The sequence below is a fragment of the Geotrypetes seraphini genome, chromosome 3, assembly GCF_902459505.1.
Source record: "Geotrypetes seraphini chromosome 3, aGeoSer1.1, whole genome shotgun sequence".
In the NCBI taxonomy this organism is placed as follows: domain Eukaryota; kingdom Metazoa; phylum Chordata; class Amphibia; order Gymnophiona; family Dermophiidae; genus Geotrypetes; species Geotrypetes seraphini.
This window is the reverse complement of record NC_047086.1, coordinates 247,888,089-247,912,516: the sequence shown is the minus strand read 5'-3', so window position 1 is coordinate 247,912,516 and position 24,428 is coordinate 247,888,089. Positions and strand designations below refer to the sequence as shown.

Genomic DNA, 24,428 nt, shown 5'->3' with positions numbered 1-24,428 from the left:
GCCCATTAACCAACACGGCCGCCTCGGGACTGGAGTACAAGGTACGAATAGCCCCCATAAAGAACCCATCCACCCCATATCTATGTAACAACGGGAAAAGAAAAGCCCACTCCACCCGATCAAAGGCCTTTTCGGAGTCAAAACTAATAGCCAGGGCCGGCTTCTTCCTAGAATCGCAATGGGCCAAAGCAATTAAGAGCTTGCGAACATTATGGCCCGCCTGTCGCCCCTTCACAAAGCCCGCTTGATCTATCCCTACCAAAGAAGGAACGGTGCCAATCGGGTTGCCAAAATCCGTGCTAATATCTTCAAGTCTACATTGATGAGCGAGATAGGGCGATACGACTCCACCATAAGAGGGTCTTTACCCGGTTTGGGCAGAACCGTAATCAAAGCCCGATTGGATCCATCAGGAAAATGTCCGCCCTCCACAGACTGCTGAAAATACCTTCTCAGCGGCTCAGCCACATAACCCTGCAAAAGACGATAGAACTCTCCGCTATAACCGTCCGGACCCGGGGATTTACAAAGAGGGAGAGTCTTAATTACCCCCAAAACCTCCTCCCGGGTGATAGGGGAGGCCAAGGTCTCGCTGTCCATCTCTGAGAGTCGAGGTAAGGGGAGAGAGTCTAGGTAGTCCTGAATCGAGACATCCCTATCCACCACCTCCGCCGAGTAGAGAGAACTGTAAAAGGAGACAAAAAGCTTTTCCAAATGAGATTGATCTGTGACCAGTCGCCCCCCTGAATCTTTAAGGGAGGTGATGGAGGAGGATCCCCTCCGCGCCCTCGTCAACTGAGCCAACATTCTTCCCGGCTTGTTGCCAAAACGGTGCAATCTATACTTGTAGTAAAAAAGAGATTTTTGAGCTCGTTCATGTAAAAGGGCATGGAGCGCTGACTGAGCCATCTGAAAGTCCCGCTTATTGGACCCCGTGGGGGAAGTAAGGGCCATATGCCTACTCTCCCGAACCCTACGCTCAAGGGCCAGAATCTTGGCTGCCATTAGTTTTTTTCGGCGAGCACAATAGGCCAGTACTGCCCCTCGGAGCACCGCCTTTGCTGTCTCCCAGAATAGACACCCCTCCTCTACATGCCCACCATTAAACTCTACGTACTACTGCCACTGCTTCTCAAGGTATACTTTAAAATCAGGGTCCGAATACAAGGACACCGGAAACCGCCACCGTCCCCCCCCACCCCGCGTGCCCCCCGCCAGGTTCACATCCATCCATACCGGAGTGTGATCAGAAATGACCAGTGCACCGATCTCGGAGTTGTGAACCTCCGAAAAAGAGGAACGGGAGAGAAAAATAAAATCAATTCTAGATGAAGAATCATGTGCTCTAGAAGTATGCGTGAAATCTTTTTCATCCGGATGTAGAGTTCTCCAGACATCAACCAAATCTAAAGCATTCATCCACGCATGTAGCCCATTATCTGATCTTCCCGACGAACATAGTTCCCCCCTAGTAGAATCCAAGACAGGATCCAGAATTGAATTGAAATCTCCCAGAAGTATCAAAGGAACCCCCAGTTTCTGTGGTAAAGACATTATAACCCCCAAAAGCTTCTTGTAAAAAGCCCTTTGAGCAGTATTGGGAGCATACACTGATATCAAAATAATTGGACTTTGAAACAACATACCCTGAACAATTATATAATGACCCTCCGGGTCAGAAGTGACTCGTGTATGTACAAAGGGGACCGATTTATGAATCAACAAGGCCACCCCGGCCTTCGCCTTAGGAGAAGAAGCAGAAAAACACTGGCCAACCCAGGACCGTTTCAGTTTACCATGCTCCTTTTCATTAAGTTTGGTCTCCTGCAGCCCCACAATGTCCGCCTGATGTCGTGCTAGGTGTTGTAAAATCTTAGTCCTCTTAATAGGGGAGTTAATGCCCGACACATTCCATGTCACACAGCGCATACCCCGTTTAGGTGGCATCCCAAACAGTGATCATGTAGATCTTCTGAACAAGAGTAGAGTAAACCGTTGCCTGGAGTCCCAGCCCACCCTCCAGCAACCACTCAGCCAACCCTCTAATTCCCACTTCCATTCCGCCACCATACAGATCCCCCCTCCCCCCTCCCCCTCCCCGCACCTCCCCCCCAGCCCCCCCCCCCCTACCCTGACCCCCCCATACTTCAAATACCACCTCTCCAGGAAAGGGACCCAAAAGACCCAAGTCCCCCCCTCCCCAACCTCCCACATAGCAAGCCCACACCCGTTCCTAGAAGAATAAGTAGGAAGAAGATAATAGCGAGAGAATAACCACAATAGCAGTAAGTACAACAAGAACAGCAATCTAAGCAAAAATGCTGGGGATATTATGCGTAGTCGGGAACAGATACATAAACATAAACATGGGCCCGCTATCACATCCCCCAGCAGAAATATTATCAAAGAACAGAACCACTTGCAGCAGATCCATCACCCCCCATCAGGAGAGCAAACGGAGCACTGCATATGGAACAAAATATCAAGAAACACTTATGGCTGAAGAGGCCCCTCAAAGAGGGACCTACTCCAGCACAATAAGAATAACCAGGAATAACAGTCCGAGGCGTCTCTTCACGCAGATAGTCCACCCGCCACAGAGACCCTCGCACAAGCAGAAGGGCAACCTCCAAGAGATGTCAGCACTCTTCAAGTGCTGGGTGCCAGATCAGGAAACCAAAGATATACTTGCGCCCGTGCTGCCTCACAGGTATCAAACAGGAAAGGTTGGCCATTATGCAGCACCCGAAGCTTAGCTGGAAACTGAAGCGTGAATCTCATCTTTTTCTCCGATAGAAGCTTGCAGACAGTGGAGAAACTCCTACGTAAGGAAGCTACTGGAGCCGAATAGTCCTGGAACAATAAGATTCGCTGGTTTTGAAACCTAAGATCCTGTTTGTGTCTATAGTTTTTCAGCAGAAGGTCTTTCAGAGCGAAATTAAGAATCCTGATGATCACCACCCGCGGCCTGGTCACTCCATCCTGCTTCCTGCCAAGACGATGTGCGCGCTCAATACGCAAAGGGCCCAGACCATGTGCCACGAGCAGTTCTGCCGCCAGCCATTTTTCCAAGGTAGCCAGTAAGTCCACATCCATCACCGATTCTGGAATGCCCACTAAACGGAGGTTATTCCGCCTGGAGCGATTCTCCAGGTCATCCAACTTTTCCTCACAGTGGACCATTTTATTTTGCAGGCGTTTAAGCTCCTCCTGAACCGATGCCAGGGTATCCTCTGCAGTGCTAACACGATGCTCCACTTCTTGTACCCTTCCATTAAACTCTGCCACAGTCGTGGTGAGAGTTTCCAGGGTATCATGTACCTTGTCGAGGCGGGTGCCCAGCGCAGCCACCACCGCCTCTGTTAGCCGCGTGAGCGTCTCCTCGCTCACAGAGTCCGCCGCGTCAGCCGCACCCGCCATCTTTCCCTCGCTCGTGGGCCCAGTTTTCAGCATGCCTCGCTCCTTCTTCCCCGATTTTGAGGCCATCTCCGTGCTGCCTTTTTGGACAAACTTGTCCATACGCCGGCAGCGACTCCGAGGGTGAATCCGGGCTGAAATATAGATGCAGAGTTTAGCGCAGGGAGGCCAGACAGGAGAGAAACCGCGGAGCTCAGGGAAAGTACGTCTCTCTCGTTCTCCCTGGTAAGCCTTTTTAACATGTGGTAAGCGCATGCTAGTACTTACTGCAGTTTCATTAAAGAACTTCTGAGTGAACTGGCCACTGATAATTAGCAACATTTAAACAGTTAATCCCACTGAATATTTCTGCTAACTGGCCATTCCCTTAGGGATCAGCTGGGGACAGAATTAGGCAGAGCGACAATTTAACCAGTTAATGGTGATAGTCAATCCACTAACTAGCTAAGTGACCACATTAAATTAGAAGAACAAAACAGCTTGAAGGGGCACATATATTCTTGGGATGGAGACAGTGCCGGGACCCCAGTGAGTATTTCTGAATCTCACTGATGTCTCTATCCTCTTCCAAGCCTTTATATGATTATTGAGGCTTTTGGCAAGTCTCTCCTGGAGTTTTGGCAACTCCTGTTCCATGATTAAGGCTTTTGGCAAGCCTCAGGGAGTTTAGGGAACTCCTGTAGTATGTGGCCACACGCTCTTTTGGGAAGAACGATATTAATAGACATGCCTACCTGCTCTGTCGTCTGTGGGGTAAAAGCTTTGCATGTGCTTAATCTGTCTATCGCTTAGAAGATAAGGTTTGAAGTATAAGCTTTGTTTTGTATTGTATATTCCTGTGTCTTGCTTATAAGGTATGGTAAGTGAGATTTGTGCTTTGTTCTGGGTCAGACAGGCACTAAGGATCCTCCCCTTCCTAAGAAAGACGAGCCTTGTAAAAAGAAACAGGACAAAAACCCATCAAAAACTGCAGCTTTGCTATCTTTTAACTCTGTGCTCGCTGTAAAAAATGTAATCTGGGTTTTCTTTTGTTCACTTGCAACAAGTTCCCCACACTGTGCCTCTGGGCGGCAGTGAGAGTTTTCATCCCCCTCCTCTTTTTCCAGAAGGCAGTTTTTTGGCCGCCTCCCTTTTTCTCCATAGAGGTTTTTTTTTTTAGGAGGGAGGGGGGATGGAGCAGGGGACAGAATGGGGAGTAAAAAGCTAACAGAAGTGATGAGGGAGGTGGCCCCGGACAGCAATCCTCTGGAAAATCCCCTTAGAGAGGATCCTGCAGTGATAATGACAGTGTGTCTAGTTACATAGGACAATACTTTGAGACAATGCCTTAAACAGAGATGGGAGGAGCTGAATGGCTTCTTCTCGGCAAGAACCAAGGGGGAGAAACCATTCACTCACTGCATTTCTGTTCTGACTAGAATTGAAACTTATTACACTTTCTCAAATTCAGAATAGGAATGGTAAATAGTAAGCTGAAATACATAAGATTCAGGAAGACAGAAAGCTTAGTAGTTGAGCTAATACGAACAGAATTTCCAAAAGCAAGGAAGGTAGTGTTTGCTTTGGAATTCAATACTTTTTACCAGTGGTTAGGACCCCTTTTGCATATTTGAAAGGAGACTGTCAATTATTTTGTTTGTGTTGTGCTTGGCAGAAAGGCACAGAGAATTATTAGAACATACTGCTCTGATGCAGTGGCACAATGCTTATCCCGTGTCAGGCTCTTCTCTTAACAATTTTATATTTAGAGGAACTGTTCTTATGTTCCTTTATTCTAACTGGTATGCTTACAAGAGGTGGGGGAGGGGGGATATATATCGTACATCGTGCTGATTTTAATCATGTTATGAAACCTCTTAGCCCTGCCAGTTATGGCAGGCTTGCAGAAGACAATACAATACAATGCAATCTTTATTTGGGTAATTATGGAATATCAATGTTAAATGAGTTTGAATAGAAAGAAAAAAGAACCAACAATATGTGTGATAATTTAGCTAGATAGAAGTTTCCTGAATGTTTTTTTTTTTAATTCATATTTCTGTTTCACGAGTGAATCTAGTATTTGGAAGTTCATCAACTTTTTAACAAATTTGGAAACTTGGTACAAGAAAGCACTGGGGAAACAAGACAAGATACAGAGAAAGAGAAATTGGTGATGTTGAGAAAATACCAGGGGAGATGGAAAAATAATTTGGTTTGGAAACATGGGAAAGGTTGCAGATTCAGGTTTGCTTTGTGGTTAATATGGATTTGGTGAAGCAAGGAAGCACGATTGTTGCAAAACGTTACAGATAGGATAGCGTACGTTGATAAACAAGGTATGTGTCATGTGTTTGAAAGTATGTGCATGTATTATGTCTTTATTATAAGGGACATTCTAGTTGGAATAGGCAGGTGTGAGTAAAGTTCCAAGTTATTTTTGTTTAGGTAAGCTCTTTGGGGTAGGAACTGTATAAAGCAACTATGAATTGACACTAATTCATATGTTCTAGTGGAAAGTGCAATTTACTACTTTAATCTGTTAAGACCAGTGGATCTGCATTAGCATTGTTGTAGTGTTTCATTTTTTGTTTTGTTTTACAGTACACTGTACAAGTCTCTTTTACAGGTCTGGAAGATGCAGCTTGTTGTCAACTGATTTACCACCGGTATCTTTTTTCTTTCCAATGAGTCTGCGTTTCCTTATGATGATGATTTGAAATGTTTCTTCTCTCTCTTAGCAGTCAGTTGGTATACATGCATAGCTATCTTGGACCAGTTTTGGCACAAATAATTTTTTGCTGAACCGAAACAAAATAACAAGGAAGAAAAAGTTGTGCCTCAAGTGTCCTTGAAATGCCCTTGCACTTTAAGATTTACAATGTTTCTTTTGCCTCTTAGCATTGACACTGTTATACTTCAAACTACCTCTGTACCTCACCCTGTACACTGTATCTTGCTTTACCTAGTCAGATCTGCTTCTTTCTGTAGATTGAAGCACAGACTTGCCAGTTGTGTCCCTGATTGCATTCTCTCCTCTGACTGTGTGCCTTGACTGACGACATGCCCTATGCCTGACAATGGAGCCCGTTGACTCCATTTTTTGTTTTCTCTTACAGACGTTAGACTCTAGACCAGTTGATTATGCCTCTATTGATTGTTGTGCCATGTGCTCTCATGAAATTTACTTTGCTAATGTGTGCACACATATATGTCTGGTTCTATGATGTTGTTTTCCTTCTTCTTTTTGTATAACTGTGTTTATTTGCAGATTTAAATTCTGCCCTGACTCCTTGACAGATGAAAGACAGTTTAAGGCCTGCTGGAGCTCTCTGTTTGTTTGTGCCATGTACTCTCTGTGTTGTCTGTTTGGTTTGTGGGGTACCCCGGAAGACATACCATTGGCCATTTTTGGTGTTTTTTTATCCCCATTTTTGCATTTTTGTTTTATCCTATCTAAATTGCACAATCTCTTTTTTAGTTCTTGTATTCCAAAGTGTTTATTCCATGGTGCTCACTGGATATGATCAATTCACACATTGTGCCCTACACTGAGTATATCCTTATGGTCTCTCTTGAATGCCTCACTAGTTGTGTGCAACCCACACAAACTTATCACCCTGTCCTCTTATGAACATTGTGTATCTGCATATTGTGTCTCATTTCCGTATTTATACCAAGTCAATGTCCTCCTTTTACTCACCTCCCTGGGCTTCAGCTGCTGGATGATGATACATGAACTCCTTTCAAGCTGGTGTGTCCCTCCCCCTGTCTGTGCAGACACCTTTCTCTCTGAGTATGCACCCTACCAGTTTAAAGAGACTGATCCACCTGCAACGCCACATCCTGATCTTTTAATTTCTTGGACCGGAATTGTTTACAAGTGTTTGAGTGTAACTGGCAGCTTGTGGTTTATCGCAACCCCCACCCAGTGCCTTTAACAGATGCTGAGGGCCCCCTCATTACCCTCCTCGCCCAGTGCCTTTGTATTGTGATGCATGCATGTTATTTGATGTTGCTTACGGTCATGGTACTGCCCCTCATACTGTTCCTCTATTGGCAGCATTATTATATCAAATGTGTTCTATAGCTTCATGCCTTTCAAGCAATGCCCCTATGAGGAAACCTTCACTCATGGTGGAACCTGTCCTTTATGGGAATGTGTATCATGTGCTATTTTCTGTTGTTTCCCCCGTTTTTATGCACATATGAAGGTAGATTTTGTTTTTCCTGTCACAACTAGGCATCTGTTTATACAGTTTGCTGAATCTATAGGCCAGACTCTTAATGTCGGCAATTGTTTTGTCTGTGGTGGGTCCGGTATGGTAGAACAGTGTCCATGAACAGAGTTGGATATGCTAGACCTGCCTTCACAGAACCTCTCTTTCACGTCAGCCCCACGACTTCCACTGTGGGCCTTGTGGACTTCCATTATTGCATCTTCAATTTACCAGGACCTCCTCTTCAGCACCTGCTCCATGGAACTTTCTACGCCCGATGGCTAACTCCTGATGGTTGATATTGGTTCTGTGGCCTGTTTGCTTATCCTTGGCTGCCTGCTCACCGGACTGGTACATGTATACTTGGCATGATCCGTCCCAGCTCCTTCCTGCTACTGCTGGCCAACGGCAAACGCCTGTGAGCCCTTATGTTTGACACTAGGGGTCGCCAAAGAGCGGTTAGCACTCTCTACACCATACAGATTGGAAAATGTGGTGACAGCTGGCCAGCTGAATGGATCATTGCTACTTATGGACCTGCTACGTGGGCCAAAGATGGCTCCTGGGGTTGTCGGACCCCAATCTACCTGCTCAACTGCATACTTCGCTTGCAGGCTGTTCTTGAACTTTTGCACTGCCATGTACCAGAATCGCCTAGCCCTAGATTACTTGCTGGCTGCGGAAGGTGGCGTCTGTGGCAAGTTCCACCTTTCTAACTGCTGCCTTGACCTTGATGATGATGGTACCGTGCTCATGGAAGATGTGGACCGCATCACCAAACTGGCTCATGTTTCTCTCCGAACCTGGCGTGACCTCCCTGCTGACTGACTCTCTAGCTCTTGGCTGCCTGCCCTGCCTGGTCCCTGTGATTAAATGGTACAATCAACTCTGCTGTTCATCGCTCTACTGCAGCCCTGGTTGACACCTACCGGTCCCAACCACAGGCCCCGATCTTCCCAGAAGTTTTGACCCCCATGTCTATATTGCTGCTCTTGGTGTCCCAAGAGGGGTCCCCGATGGGTACAAGGCCAGGGATTAGGTACAAGCCAATGTTGCTTGGATTACTTATATTTCTCTCATTATTTGTATTCTCATTGCTTATGTTGTTTTTCACCTGTTCATGTGTTGTCTCCCATCTTAAATTGGAGGACCTCTCTGCTGAGCTCAAACGTAATTCTGGGTTATTTAATCCTTGGGACCAATACTTTAGCTGGATGCAAGGATGGGTTAAACACCTTCTTTTTGAAATATATATATCGTAGGACATATCTGGAATATCTCTCCCTCCAAGCTCATGCTGTGCACTTATGATGTCATTTTCATGACGTAAGAGGGGATTGAAGGGGCACATATATTCTTTGTAAGTTTTTCTATTCCTGCTTGTGTAAAAGGAACTGCTGAAACAGTTATCATTTTGCCAAGAAACCAGGTCTTTTCTTTTTGTGTTCTGAGCTCTGTGTCCCCCTTTTGTTCTGTAGTTGACTTGTTTTGATAAGAAACATTTGTTAAAAAAGAAACATTGCTAAACCTTAGACAAGACAGTAGTATATGCTATAATGGAAACTTCCCACTATTCCCCCCTTATGTTTGCTACCTCTTTCTAGTTGCTTTTATGTATCCTGTTACCAAATATGGTCTTTCCTACAGTCATATGCTGACAAAACTGACCCATTTTAAATGCTATAAATATGTATGCAGTACTCTGAATAAATGGGACATTTATTTGGCCATACAACTGCATGTGTGTTCTTTTTTTTCTAATGAGATGCCCCTCCCCTCCCCCCGATGCATCGGTACCAGAGACGACAGAGTATGTGTGTGAGGCAGTATTGGGATCTGAACCTTTTCACAGCTATCCTAACTTTATGCACCGATTTAACTGGGTGCTGGCCTGAATATCAGTTGATGTCCAGTTAACTTCCAGGTCAGCAGATATATTCAGTGTTAGGAGCCATGCATGTTCCAGCATTGAATATCCAGGGTTTGGTCAGCCTACTGTTAGAAGCAGCTTCCAAGCTGCTTACCATCTCAAGCTAAATATTACACCTTAAACTCTTAAATTTAGTAGTATATAAAGTGGGTTTTAACAGAGACAGATGTAGGGTGGTGAAAAGAAGTTAGAAACTTAGCACTGATTTTCAGCATTAGGCTCATAAATCTAGACAAACCAATGGCAGGCCTGAATTTATGAACATAGCTTTTCAAATACTAAATTAAGATTAATTTTCAGCTGAAAAAATATGCTCCTGAATCAGAAGAAGCCATTTTATAAATGTTAAGAAAAAAAAATAGCATCAATTTGGGCTTTGCATATGTTGTAGGTGGTAATTTTATAAAAGATTTGTTTTATGCATGTAAAAAGGCTTTTATAAAATTACCCCATGGACTGTGGGCCTGATTCAATATATAGCGCCAAAAAAATTGATGCCCACTAGAATGGCGCTTAGCACCATTCTATAAAAGGTGCACATACCTTATAGAATCACATATAGAGCCAGTGCATGTCATAACTTTTAAGTGTACCCATTTAGGCCAAGGAAAACCATGCCTAAATAAATGCACCTAAAATGTGCAGTGTGGATCAGGTGTATTCTATATCGATTTGCATAACTTTTTGAAATGTCCACATTCCACCCATGCTCCTCCCCTGGCCATGCCCCCTTTTCAGATTCATGCTTTAGAACTGACATTCAGCACTTTATAGAATGTGCTTATCAAGTTCTGCACATAACTTCTAATTAGTGCCAATTATAAGATATTGTCAATTAGCATATCCAATTGGTCTTGTTAAACAATGAAGTTGTACACAAATCAGCTGCTCAGTTCCGATGCCGACAAGAGTGTTTTCTAAAACAGTGGTTCCCAACCCTGTCCTGGAGGACCACCAGGCCGGTCGGGTTTTCAGGGTAGCCCTAATGAATATGCATGGAGCAGATTTGCATGCCTGGCACCTCCATTATATGCAGATCGCTCTCATGCATATTTATTAGAGCTATCCTGAAAACCTGACTGGCCTGGTAGTCCTCTAGGACAGGGTTGGGAACCACTGCTCTAAAACACCTGCAGAAGTGCACATGTATTTTTCAGCACTTAAAACAAGTGGATTTTACAAAGATACATATTGAAAACTTAAATAGCATGGACCTTGCAGCTTCCACCTGGAAGTGTTGACTCTTACATATGGAAGTGGCTGTTTCTTAGCTTCCACATGTAAATGATACCACTTTCAAATGTAGCTACCTTTTAGAAGCCTACATGTGTACAATATGTGCTGCCAATTAAGTGGTAAGGCTGAATTTTTAGTGTAGTTTCATTTTGGAGATAGGCATGAACTGAATGAGATCAATAAAATTGAGTTCTTTAATCCCTCTTGTAAAACCATGACTAAAACATGCACTTTACAAAAGCCTAAACATGCCTTTGAGCAGTTGTAAATGATGACATGGAAATTTTACCCTCATAAACATGTATTCCCATTGAAAATATTACATGATTTTTGTTACTGGGCAGTAAGAGTAATTTTTTAATTGCTCATGCCTAAAAAGTATAGAAAATGGCTATTTCCATAAAACTTTGCTTTTGCGACCAGGACAGTCAAATTTATTTAAAACACGAAAATGTTGAAATGTCATCTTTTCATTCTTATACAGTCATAAAAAGCAACATATGAATTACAAGGGATCCCAACAATTGGTAGGCTGACAATTCATAGGATGCACCAATTCGTAGGGCAACAATTCATTGGATCTTCCTACCAATTGTCATTTTCAATTGTTATGTACCAATTACCTCTGATGTTACACCCCCGGGAACCTGACCCGATATGTACCCCGCTCCCCAATACCTATATTAAACTATCTCGTAGTCCAATTGGGGTCTTGGTATTCTCAAGGTACATCCTGTACTACTGTGACTTTTTGCGGTACTACAGGAAGTACCTAAAGTATCAAGTTTCTTTATTTTTGATATACAGGTATCTAAACGGTTTACAATAAAATGTCCCGGCAGCCATGGCATGGAGAGGAAGACACCGAGAGGTACTGTGAGCCTGTGAGGGGGGGGGGGAGGAATATAAGAACTGCCATCTCCAGATCAGACCTTCGGTCCATCAAGTCTGGTGATCCGCACACACGGAGGCCCAGCCAGGAAGGATGGGAGGGGGAACATGAATGTGGGATACAGGTGGGAGAGGGGAATGTTGGGACACAGAGGAAGAAAAGGATCATGAACTTGGGGCACAGAGGGGAGGGAGGAAGGGAGGTGGTATTGGGACACAGAAGGGAGGGAGGGAAATGAACTTGGGACATAGATGGAGGGAGGGAGTGAAAGAGCTGCTGAGGTGGGAGCAAGAACTTGAATTACAGAAGGAAGGGAAGAAGTTAGGGAGGGGGCATGAACTTGGAATCATCTGTCCTAGAGGGACATAGTGAAAACGATGCTGAGGTGGGGCATGAATGGTGTTTCCACTAGCAAGTTAGAGGGAGTGAGTGAAAGATGCTGAGGTTGGGGCAAGAACAGTGGTTCTGCTACCTATGATTCCAAAGATTATTTTTAAAAACAGCTTTGGAAGGAAAGGAGAGAGTGGGGGGGGGGGAGGGAAAGAGGGCACAAACTTGGAATAATCTGCCCTGGAGGGAAGGAGTGAAAGAGATGCTGAGATGGGGGCAAAAACGGTGGTTCCGCTAACAATGCTAGGATGATTTTAAAAAAACCAAAAAACTGTCTTGCTATGTAAATTATAAATTATGCAAATGCTTCATTAAATTCACTTTACCTGTCTTCCTACGAATTGTCTTATTTTCCTATGAATTCCTACAAATTGTCTTCCCATGAATTATTATAGACCCGAATCACAATTAACATGTATTTATATTGAAGTCATCCAAAAAGGGTCATGTTGGGCCAGTGTGCATGTAAATTAACTAGTTAACGAGCTGTTAATAATTATTGATGTTAATTGGCGGTAATCTGGATTTATGTCTGCATAGGCCTATGCACAATTCTATAATGTTCCTAGAAGAGCTTTCAAGTTGGCCCATTTTGTATAATACAAATTTTTATATACGAATGTGTTCTGCTTCTCTTTGCCATTAAACCAGAGCTATCTACACAAGAAATAATATACTGATATCTTACAAACCTCTGTAAATCTGAGGGTGAAGTTTACAAAACCAGCTTTTATTTTGCTAAAACACAGAATGCACATCGCAAACAAACCTAATTCATTTATTTTTGTGAGAATGATGCATTATTGTGTTCATGTTATATTACAACTGATTTTGTTCTTAGTAACAAAAGAGTTGAACATCTCATCATTTCAGCCCTTTCAGGTTGAATTGAATCATATAAAAAGGTGACAAACAGGAGATTGATTTCAAATGTTTCTCTTTCTTCAAATGGAGTGATCAATGTGCCTTCAGGATATGAAACGCCAAGCAGCTACTAAACAAATTGGTCTCAAAATAGTTAACTGTACTCTTTGATGTGAAACTCTGATTCTGTTTTCCCTTGTCTCTTTTCAGTGATGGCTGGGCAGACAGAGATGAAGTAATTGAAGGTTTTGAAGCTGAGGCCAATGGGGGAATTACCATCAAGCTGCAGTCTGCAGAAGTCATGTCCTTCAATAACTATTTCTTAAAACTACGCTTGGACACCAATGCCAGGAATCCCTGGTTTTCAGAGTTTTGGCAGCATCGATTCCAGTGTCGCCTTCCAGGATACCCCCACGAAAACCGCAACTTTAAAAAAATCTGCAAAGGTAAAAGTTAAGTCTGAATTTCCAGAAAGTAACTGGTTTCCAAACGTCCAACCGTAGCAGCTTAAAAACAAGAAAAAACTGCAGATCAAAATGTACAAGATGCAGGCTATGTTTATTTGTACCAAATATTAATGGAGTTACTGATATCACCTTACTACAAACCAAGGGACCCAACACGGTCCGTGTTTCGGAGAACACACCTTCTTCAGGGTTCCTAATAAATATGAATGAAAATTATTTTGAGTCCCAATAGTACATCATAAGTGCAAAATGGTGTGCAAACAATGTGATGTTTAAATAAGTACAAGTGATCTAAAAAAAACCTCACAGAATACAGTTAAATAGAAATATAATATATAAATTATAATATATAGATTAAAAAATCAGAAGTGAATTTTATTATATGTGATAGTAGTGTGTAGCACTTTATAAACCTATTACATTTTAATTCCAATTTTAATTAATAATTCTCTTAAATTTCTATTACTCATCAATTTACTTTATATGTAGTCTTATTTGGTTCTTTCAGGCTTTGCCATCTAAGGAGCCCTTAATATCTATGAATTAGTCTATTAGATATATGTTGCTATATATCATGAGGCTATCATACATTTGTATATATACATTTTGTTATTTATGTTCTTATTATGGTCTCTTCATATATGTATTTGTATAAGGGGTATTATGCCAACTAGCCTTGCTCTAGTTTTACATGAAATAAGCTTTCACTTTTACATGAAATAAGCTCTCTTATCACTTCCCTCTTTACTTTTTTCTTTTCACTTTCTTTAATATACACATATTTTCTCATGTTGTCACACTCTTCTTCCTCTTTTTTCTAGATCACAATGCATTTGATAAGACATTCACTCTTAGACACGCCCCTTAGCCAATCGTAGCTGTCCACATTTTAGTACTGCCCCTTTATATCCCCACTCTCTGGAGTGTTCTGCTTTTTACCTTCACTTTTGGCATTGCATTTCATTCACACAGGCTTTTGGTAAGTGTTGTCTTTATTTACTTTAATCTTTATTTCGCTCACTTTAAACACATATAAATTATCTTTTTGCACAGATCATGAAATCGTTGAGTATCACTGCTGGCCTCTTCCCTTACATATGGCTCTCTTACTTTTAAAACCGTCTTTTCCTCCTTGCTTAGACATACCTTGCTTTATATTTGTTAACATCTTTTCATGCATCTCATTATATAAAATACAGGTTTTAAGTAGTTTCTTATGGATAATTTGGTAGCTTTCATTAAATGAATTCTCCCTTCCCCCTTTTTAACTTTTTTTAATAAAAAGTTTTTAACATGGGCTTTCCAAATATTAACTCTTTTTAACTCTAACTTTTAATGAAAACCTTCGTTTAAAATAAAGACACATTATTAGTATACATATTTTATTCAATTTTATCACATTTTCTTATATGACTCATTATGAACATCCTTTTTGAATTTTCATATTTAAGTTTTATATCATTCTCATTGCGGTTTATCTCAAACCTTAACAACCATGGTAGGTCCTTTTATGTTTGTTTCACTTACCCAAATGCTTCACTTTTCGCATGTAGCACTTTATGAACACTCAAATAGACATTAGCACATCAGCACTTTCATAGTCTCACATATCATCCTCCTTTTTCTCCCTTCCCGTTGCCCTATCCTCTCATTTTGTACTTTCAGATCACTCAAATTCACTTCTGATTTTTTAATCTATATATCATAATTTATATATTATATTTCTATTTACCTGTATTCTGTGAGTTGTTTTTTTTTAGATCACTTGTATTTATTTAAACATCACATTATTTGCAATTATAATGTACTATTTGGACTCATAATTTTCATACATATTTATTAGGACCCCTGAAGAAGGTGTGATCTCTGAAACATGGACCGTTGGGTCCCTTGGTTTGTAGTAAGGTGATATCAGTAACTGCATTAATATTTGGTACAAATAAACATAGCCTGCATATTGTACATTTTGATCTGCAGTTTTTCATGTTTTTTGCTCTTGCCTACTGTACTGCAGACTTTGTTGGATCTGTTTGTTGTGTGTTGTCTGATTCAACCTTAGCAGCTTTCCATATAACTAAAATGAAATTTAACAAGAAAATGTTTGTAAAAAAATTATGGACAAGTAATCTAGGAATGCACAACAAGACAGAATTTTAGCCACTTGAGGGTAAATTTGCAATGACTTATGGGCCCTTTTACAAATAACTTACCCCCCCCCCCCACCACATACACCCTCTTTAGAAAGCTGCAGGATTGGCTGCCACACAGCCCATTAAATCCTTATGGGCGTCGGAGCAATTACTGCATCTTTGTAAAAGGAACCCTTTGTGCCCCAATCCCCAAATTCTGCTTATGACGCTTTTAAGTTGTCCATGCAAATAGGTGTGCACAGACAATTTATGTACACAACTTAATTATTTGGCCTAATTGGTGCCGATATTGATGCTATTTGGCACCAATTAAAAGTTAGGCATACAACCTGGAAAGTGCAATTCTATAAAAAGTATGCACCAGCTCTAGGGTGTGAATTTGAAAAGGGAGTATGGTCAGGGAAGAGACATGGACAGATCATGGGCATTCCTAAAAGGTATGTGCACTGTTATAAAATATGATCAAGCCGCACACAACTTTGGCATGGGCATTTAGGCCTGGTTTTAGCCCAATTCTATAAAAGTTACGTGCATCTTATAGAATTGTGGTAAGCACTGTTCTAGTTGGCACCAATTTTTTGGGCATTATATCGAGATTTGGGGGTAATTGAATTAGTGCATGTTAAATGCTAAGAAGCTTATAGGAACAGAATAGGCTTGTTAGCATTTAACAAGTACTAATTCCATTAGCAAATCCTAAGGTTTTGTAACTGGACCCCTTAGGAGCCACAAGGGCAAAATCTGAGGTTACGCAAGTACCGTAGAATGACTGGCTAAAAGTACACTGTGGAGTGACGATGATCCTGAGATGGACTTTAATGAAAGAATCAAAGTTCCAAATGTACAATATAACAATCCACATGAAATTAAAATAATCCACATAAAATCCTAAAGGACCTAGTCCGCCCATACCGGACTCCTAGCTGACGCAGCTGAGATCTTAAAAGAAAAAAATTCTCTGGTTTGCAGTTTCCTTTGAAAAATCAGGTACAAAGTGTATTTTGTGCTCCTGCCATTTCAGATCTTTTGTGTATTTAGCCATATTTAGTATTTCTAGTGCTTGCTGAAATCAGAGTAATTTAAAAATCAGTGGCCTGGGGCCGTTTTATCCGTTGGTAATTTTCCCTGGAACTCTGTGAGCTCTTTCTATTTCAAGAGGAAAATGGAGCTTCAGAGGAAATAACTTTGGTATCAAATTTTCTAGATAAGAGATGGGGTTTGTTACTTCCAAGTTCTCTGGCAGTCCCAAAATTCGTATATTACATCTACGATTTCAGTTACTCACATCCTCAAGCTCCCTAGAAATATGAGCTAACTCTTTGCAGTCAATTTGAACCTTGTTCAAACGGCCTTCCAGCTCCTCAATCCTTTTTTCCATCACAGTTGTTTTTTCCTCACATGCCCTTAATTGGTTGGATAAGGTATGGACCTCCCCCTTAACTAATTTCAACTCTGAAGTATTTTCAGTTAGCACGTCCTCAAGGCACTTGAACTCTGCCATCATTAATTCAAATTCAGTTGGTTCTTTTTGCAATAGCACTTTGGATGGAGTAACTGGATCTGGCTTGAGACACTTCGCATTTCCACTTGCTGCAAACACTGCATCAATTTTCGCTTGTCTTCCCGTAGCCATTCTTGAAGGAAGTATATTTATGAGTAAAAAAATATATTTTTAAAGGAAAAATTTTCTTTTATTCAGCCACTTAATAGCTTAATGGAGCAGAAAGAGGAGGAGCTCTGGAATCAGCCGACCATCTTTGGCTACAACCAAGCCACGCCCCCCCCCACCTCCCCACCCCCCAGAACTTTGATTCTTTCATTAAAGTCCATCTCAGGATCATCATCACCCCACAGTGTCTTTTTGTTTTTCTTGGACTTTCTTCTCTGTGGATTCCCTGGGGTCAATTTTCTCTGGTTTGTCTGATGGCTAAAAGTACATCCATACTTTTACTGTAAGAGGAGTTAATGGGAAAATTTTAACTTGGTTGTGAACTATGAATGCATATTTACAAAATATATATACTTTTTATACCCATTGGAGGCAACTTAAAATATGTAGGGGGCAATTCTAGGTACTAATATTTACATGTCCTGTACATGTGTAGATGTTTAGAATAATGTAATTTTCGTGTATGTGGATGCATATACAGCTATATATTAGAGCTGTATTTCGATTGAAATTTTAATGCAATTAATGGTATGCTATCTATTTATTCCTTATGACTCTGGATAAGTCACTTAACCCTCCATTGCCCAGAGTTACTAGGAGCTTCAGTGAGGAAAAAATAGCATTCCTTTAATTGCACAATTAATTATGGTTACCAAATAAAAGAATAAAACATAATGAAAAGATAAGAAATACAAAATACAGAAGTGAAGCTTGGCTGTGCATAGGGATGGACATGTGATTCATTGTTCTTCCCTGCCCTGCACTTCTGGCAATTCACCAAACAAAGGAGATACAGGGAATTTCTTATGCTAATCAGAGTTATAAAATTTCAGTATATGCAAATGACATCTTATTGCACTTAACCAATCCTAAACTATCAATCCCAGTTTTGCTTCAATTGATTGAAGACTTCGGGAAATGTCAGGATATAAAATCAATTGGAGTAAGTCTGAAGTTCTCCCACTTAATGTTCATTGTGTTAAAGGTATAATGGACTCATTTCCATTCCTTTGGAAGATGGAATAAAATGCTTAGGAATAATAATCCAACGAACTCTAGAGGAAACAATGCTTACTAATGAAAGGTGTCTATTGGGAATGGTTAGGGAGATGTGTGAGCGATGGAACCCATTACATCTTTCATGGTGGGGGAGAATACAAACGGTCAAAATGATGATAGCTCCGGTAATATGTTATCAGATGAACATGATTCCAATTTTTTTTTTCAGACATTGTTCTATAAAAAAATTAATAGAATTATTTTGAAATTTTTATGGTCTGGTAAGACACCTAGAATTACCTTATCATCCTTGCAAAAAACTCAATCTATGGGAAGAATTAATTTCCAGATTTTTATGTATACCATCAAGCTTATATTTTACGGCAAGGAATGTATTGGATTCTTCCAGAGCTCATTGAAGATTTCCCAGAATGGCTCACTCTTGAGTCTCAACTCTTGGCCTCACTTAACTGAAAACATGTATTGAGTATTAAACTCCCCAAAATTTATAGAGGCAATAGAATTTTTCATTCGACATGGAAAACCCTAAGAGCTTTGGATGCTAAGGTACCAATACCAGTTAATAGGACAAAAGGTCAGTCTTTATGGTTAAATTCAAAATTTATGTAGCAAATTCAAATATTTTCTGGAAAGAATGGGTTAAGGCAGGTATCAGAACATTAGAAGATGTATGTTCCCAAGGAAATCTGGCATCCTTTTTCCATTTACAATGCTCATTTAATGTGGATAAATGCAAAGAGATGCACATTGGGAAGAATAACCTGAATCACAGTTACCGGATGCTAGGGTCTACCTTGGGGGTTAGCACCCAAGAAAAGGATCTGGGTATCATTGTAGACAATAAGATGAAATCTTCTGCCCTATGTGTGGCAGCAGCCAAAAAAGCAAACAGGATGCTGGGAGTTATTAAAAAAGGGATGGTTAACTAGACTAAGAATATCATAATGCCCCTGTATCGCTTCATGATGCGACCTCATTTGGAGTATTGCGTTCAATTCTGGTCTCCTGATCTCAAGACAGATATAGTGGCACTAGAAAAGGTTCAAAGAAGAGCGACCAAGATGGTAAAGAGGATGTAACTCCTCTCGTATGAGGAAAGACTAAAACGCTTAGAAAAGAGATAACTGAGGGGAGATATGATTGAAGTCTACAAAATCCTGAGTGGAGTAGAACGGGTACAAATGGATCGATTTTTCACTCTGTCAAAAATTACAGACTAGAGGACACTCGAAGTTACAGATAAATACTTATAAAACCAATAGGAGGAAATATTTTTTCACTCAAAGGTTTTTTGCCAAAGGTTGTGGTAAGAGCAGATAGCATAGCTGGTTTTAAGAAAGGTTTGGACAAGTTCCTGGAAGAAAAGCCCATAGTCTGTTATTGAGAAAGACATGGGGGAAGCCATTGCTTGCCCTGTATTGGTAGCATGGAATATTGCAACACCTTGGGTTTTGTTTTATAATAACTAATTTACCGTAAAGATAATATATAATAAGGCCTTAAATATATATCAACCCTGAAAATCAAAACCTTGGGTTTTGGCCAGGTACTGGTGACCTGGATTGGCCACTGTGAGAACGGGCTACTGGGCTTGATGGACCATTAGTCTGACCCAGTAAGACTATTCTTATGTTCTTATTAAATACCCAAGCTTTCAAATGGTTACAATTAAAGCAAGTGATTCAGAAAGATATCTCAGAAAGGCGAACACTAAAATATCAGCATAGCTTGTCATTTTTATGTTTCCAAGTAGATTTTCAAGGTCATCATGCTTCCACATGGTATAAACTAATTTGTGAACATTCACCCAAAAAGCCCAAAACAGGTTTACGTGACATTTGGAGCTTAGAGATATAATTTAATATCTCAGTAGGTCAGTGGCCCCAACTTTGGAAGCGCAGAGTACAATGTTGGCCTCAGCACCTATGAGTCAAACTTTATTGGCTCCTTTTACAAAGGTGCGCTAGTGTTTTTAGCGCATGCACCGGATTAGCGCGCGCTATAGTGTGCGCTACCCGAAAAACTACTGCCTGCTCAAGAGGAGGCAGTAGCAGCTAGCGCGTGGCATTTTAGCATGCGCTATTCTGCACATTAAGACCCTAACACACATTTGTAAAAGGAGCCCTATATTTTTTGATGTATAGAGTTGCTTGGACCCGAGTGAGAATGCAGAAAATAGATAAGACACAGTCTAATAGATGCTGGCATTGCCGTTTAGAAGTGGGAACTTTAGATCATCTTTTATTTCACTGTCCCTTAATATTGGCCCTTTGGAAGTCTATCTGGAAAAAGATAATTTTTATTCTTAAAGTTCCCATTAAGAACATAAGCATCGCCTCTGCCGAGTCAACCATAGGTCCATCATGCCCAGCAATCAGCTCCCGCGGCGGACCCCCAGTGATCTATTACTCTAAAGCATTTTGTACTGTATAGTAACTCTTAATTGTACCCTTCAATCCCCTTTTCCTTCAGGAACTCATCCAATCCCATTTTGAAACCCAAAATCGTACTCTGCTCTACCACCTCTTCTGGAAGCGCATTCCAGGTGTCCACCACCCTCTGAGTGAAGAAGAACTTCCTAGCATTTGTTCTGAATCTGTCTCCCTCCAATTTTTTTGAGTGCCCTCTAGTTTTTGTTGCCCCCGCCAGTCTGAAGAATCTGTCCCTCTCTACCTTCTTTATACCCTTCATAATCTTGTAAGTTTCTATCATATCCCCTCTAAATCTCCTCTTTTCCAGGGAAAAGAGCCCCAGCTTCTCCAGCCTCTCCGCATATGGAAGGTTCTCCATACCCTTTATCATTTTTGTTGCTCTTCTCTGGACCCTCTCGAGTATCACCATATCCTTCTTAAGGTATGGCGACCAGTATTGAACGCAGTACTCCAGATGAGGTTCCACCATTGCCCTATAGAGCGGGAGGATAACCTCCTTGGTTCTGGTAGTGATTCCTTTTTTGATAATGCCCAACATTCTGTTTGCCTTTTTTGAGGCCGCTGCACATTGTGCCGCTGGTTTCATTTTAGGCTAAAACAGACCAGTGTATTTGGAAGAACTAATGACATCTCAAAATATATGGCACTATGCATTGACTAACATAAAAGTATGCTGCATATCATGTACTTTGACCTGAGGTAATTTTAAAATAGGCCTTCAATGCTCATAGAACATATTAATGCATGAATCATCCTTTATAAAATGGAAAAAATGTTTTACATAGGGCCTTATGCTGAGTAGGTTTCCCTCTTTGAACTTCAAACTAGTGGGATTTAGGGTGGTAGAAATTTCTCCTCGCTCTTAGGGCTCCTTTTACTAAGGTGCGCTAGCGTTTTTAGCGCTAACTCCGTGCTACGTGGCTAGAACTAACGCCAGCTCAATGCTGACATTAGCGTCTAGAGCGTGCGGCATTTTAGCGCGCGCTATTCTGTGCGTTTAATGCCCTAATGCAGCTTAGTAAAAGGAGCCCTTAGTCTCTGTGTTTCTCAGATCTCTGGCAAATGTACACACTCTTTATTTATAGTTTATTATTTATTGTCTGCCTTTAACAAGGCGGCTTACAACCTTACATACATAAAAGATATACAATAGTACATAAAATTTTACAACACAAAAAAGCCTCAGACAGTCCTCTATCAAAATGCAACATCAATAACCATATTTCTTCTTACAAAATAAATGACATTTCAACATTTTCTTAAAATTACAGAAGTCCTTTTGCTGTTTAATATGAACTGGAAGCTTATTCCATTCAGTTGGACCTGCACAAGAAAACACACTAGTTCTCACTGTTTCCAAGTGCAGTTTCTTTTGAGTTGGGATAACCAAATCAAAATGCCCTGCAGAGCATAGTACATGAGAGGGCAAATATGGTAACACACAATCCTGCAGATATCTTGGTGCCGAACATACTCAAATAAACTGACAAAAACAACTTACATTTGAACTCTATACTCCATCTTCAACCACTTTAAGGTAACATAAAATGAGGAGACATGATCATTTTTACTCACTCCAAACAAATCATGACTAATAGAATTTTGAGTAACCTGCAATGCATATATTCCTAAGAAGACAATATTACAATAAGCCATACTGGCACACTGGTTAAAAACTACAGCCTAAGCGCCCTGAGGTTGTGGGTTCAAACCCACACTGCTCCTTGTGACCCTGGGCAAGTCACCTAATCCCCCCATTGCCCCAGGTAGGTACATTAGATAGATCATGAGCCCACCAGGATAGGCAGGGGAAAATGCTTGAGTACCTGGGAGAACAGTATAGAAAATTGAATAAATAAATACATTTAAATAAAATAATACCACAGCTTAAAGAACCTATTTATAGTCATTAACTGAAAGATATTTTCTAAGATTACTTAACATCCATAATTTAAAGTAGGTTTTTCTTATCACAGCTTGAACATGTCAACTGCGGGTCCAAAATCACAACCAGATAATGGACTTCTCTGGAGAGATTCATATCTAATCCCAACACATTTAGCGGGATTTGAGGATCTAAAACTGGATCTCTTGAGAGAAGCGTTATCTTTGATTTATAAACTTTCTCTTTGAGGCCAGATATTGTCTTATCACTTCTTGGGTTAATCCCTGCTTCAGTACCTGCCAAAAGGTTACTTAAGTTTTAAACAAAAATAGAACCATGCAGAAAGATCTTCCCAATTAGACTATTATGTTTGTTCAACAAAGCAAGAACCTTTCGTCAAGGTAATGAGACTTTGAAGATAGATATACAACCTACCAATGCATCTCTAACAGGGACTTGAATGAGCCATATATTCTAAAATGTCATTAGTTCTTCCAAATACATTGCCTTTTTCACTTATAGCATCATAAATTATCTAAACCTCAATTGCTGCAATGATCCTTTTCTGGGGAATACATAAAACCCAGTAACACACTGATATCCAAAAAAGTTGGTAAGGGGGATCAAAAAAGGAAACACTCAAAATATACAAATAATCGCACCATTCAAAGTATAAAGTGTGAATAAGAGAAGGCTTTGGCTGCCTACATCTATTAAGATAAGTGAAATATAAAAGATTTTAGAAAAAGAATTAATTGATTTTTAATTTTAAAAAAATTAATAAATGAGAATGAGAGGTTTTCAGGATCAATGAATGAAACGTGGAACCATGTCAGACTTGGCTAAGATTTATTCCTGATTACCAAGCAGGCTTCCGAGATCCTTTTCCTCTCTTATTCGCACTTTGAACATTGAATGGTGGGATTATTTGTATATTTTCAGCACATATAAAATCCCCAGGACAAGTATTACAGCAGTAAACCAACTCTGAGCAAGTCTAGTGAAATATCAAATGTATTCTCCTTTAGCAAACTCTCCAGACAGATGGGTAATATCTCATCATGATCAACATAAGAACATAAGATTTGCTGCTAATGGGTCAGACCAGTGGTCCATCATGCCCAGCAATCTGCTCATGCGGCGACCCTTAGGTCAAAGACCAGTGCATAATTTTAGTCTAGCCTTACTTCCGAATGTTCTGTTCCAGTAGAAACTTATCCAACCTTGTCTTGAATTCCTGAAGGGTGCTTTCCCCTATAACAGCCTCCGGAAGAGCGTTCCAGATTTCTACCACTCTCTGGGTGAAGAAGAACTTCCTTACGTTTTTACGGAATCTTTTCCCTTTAACTTTAGCGATTGCCCTCTTGTTCTCTTCACCTTGGAGAGAGTGAACAATCTCTCTTTCTCTACTAAGTCAATTCCCTTCAATATCTTGAATGTTTCAATCATCTCCCCTCTCAGTCTTCTCTTTTCAAGGGAGAAAAGGCCCAGTTTCTCTAACAGTATTCCAGGTGGGGGCGTACCATGGCCCGGTATAACGGCATGATAACCTTTTCAGATCTGTTTGTGATCCCCTTCTTAATCATTCCTAGCATTCTGTTTGCCCTTTTTGTCACTGCAGCGCATTGTGGATGGTTTCATTGACTTGTCTACAAGTACTCCCAAGTCTCTTTCCTGGGGGCTCTCTCTAAGTATAGCACCGGACATCCTGTATTCGTGCATATGATTTTTGTTACCGATATGCATCACCTTGCACTTATCCATGTTGAACCTCATTTGCCATTTTGTGGCCCATTCCTTGTGCATATTTAAGTCTCTTTGTAGGTCTTCGCAATCCTGTGTCCTCACTACTCTGAATAACTTTGTATCATCTGCAA

At 40.8% G+C, this 24,428-nt stretch overlaps 1 protein-coding gene across 1 annotated transcript in view; it reads left to right on the top strand.

Moving 5' to 3' along the window:
• GRM1 (glutamate metabotropic receptor 1) overlaps window positions 1-24,428 on the top strand; it is a 630,972-nt gene that overhangs the window by 460,858 nt on the left and 145,686 nt on the right. The window contains exon 3 of the mRNA XM_033935628.1: window positions 13,139-13,374. Coding sequence (XP_033791519.1) covers window positions 13,139-13,374 — 236 coding nt within the window. The remainder of the gene's footprint in view (window positions 1-13,138; window positions 13,375-24,428) is intronic.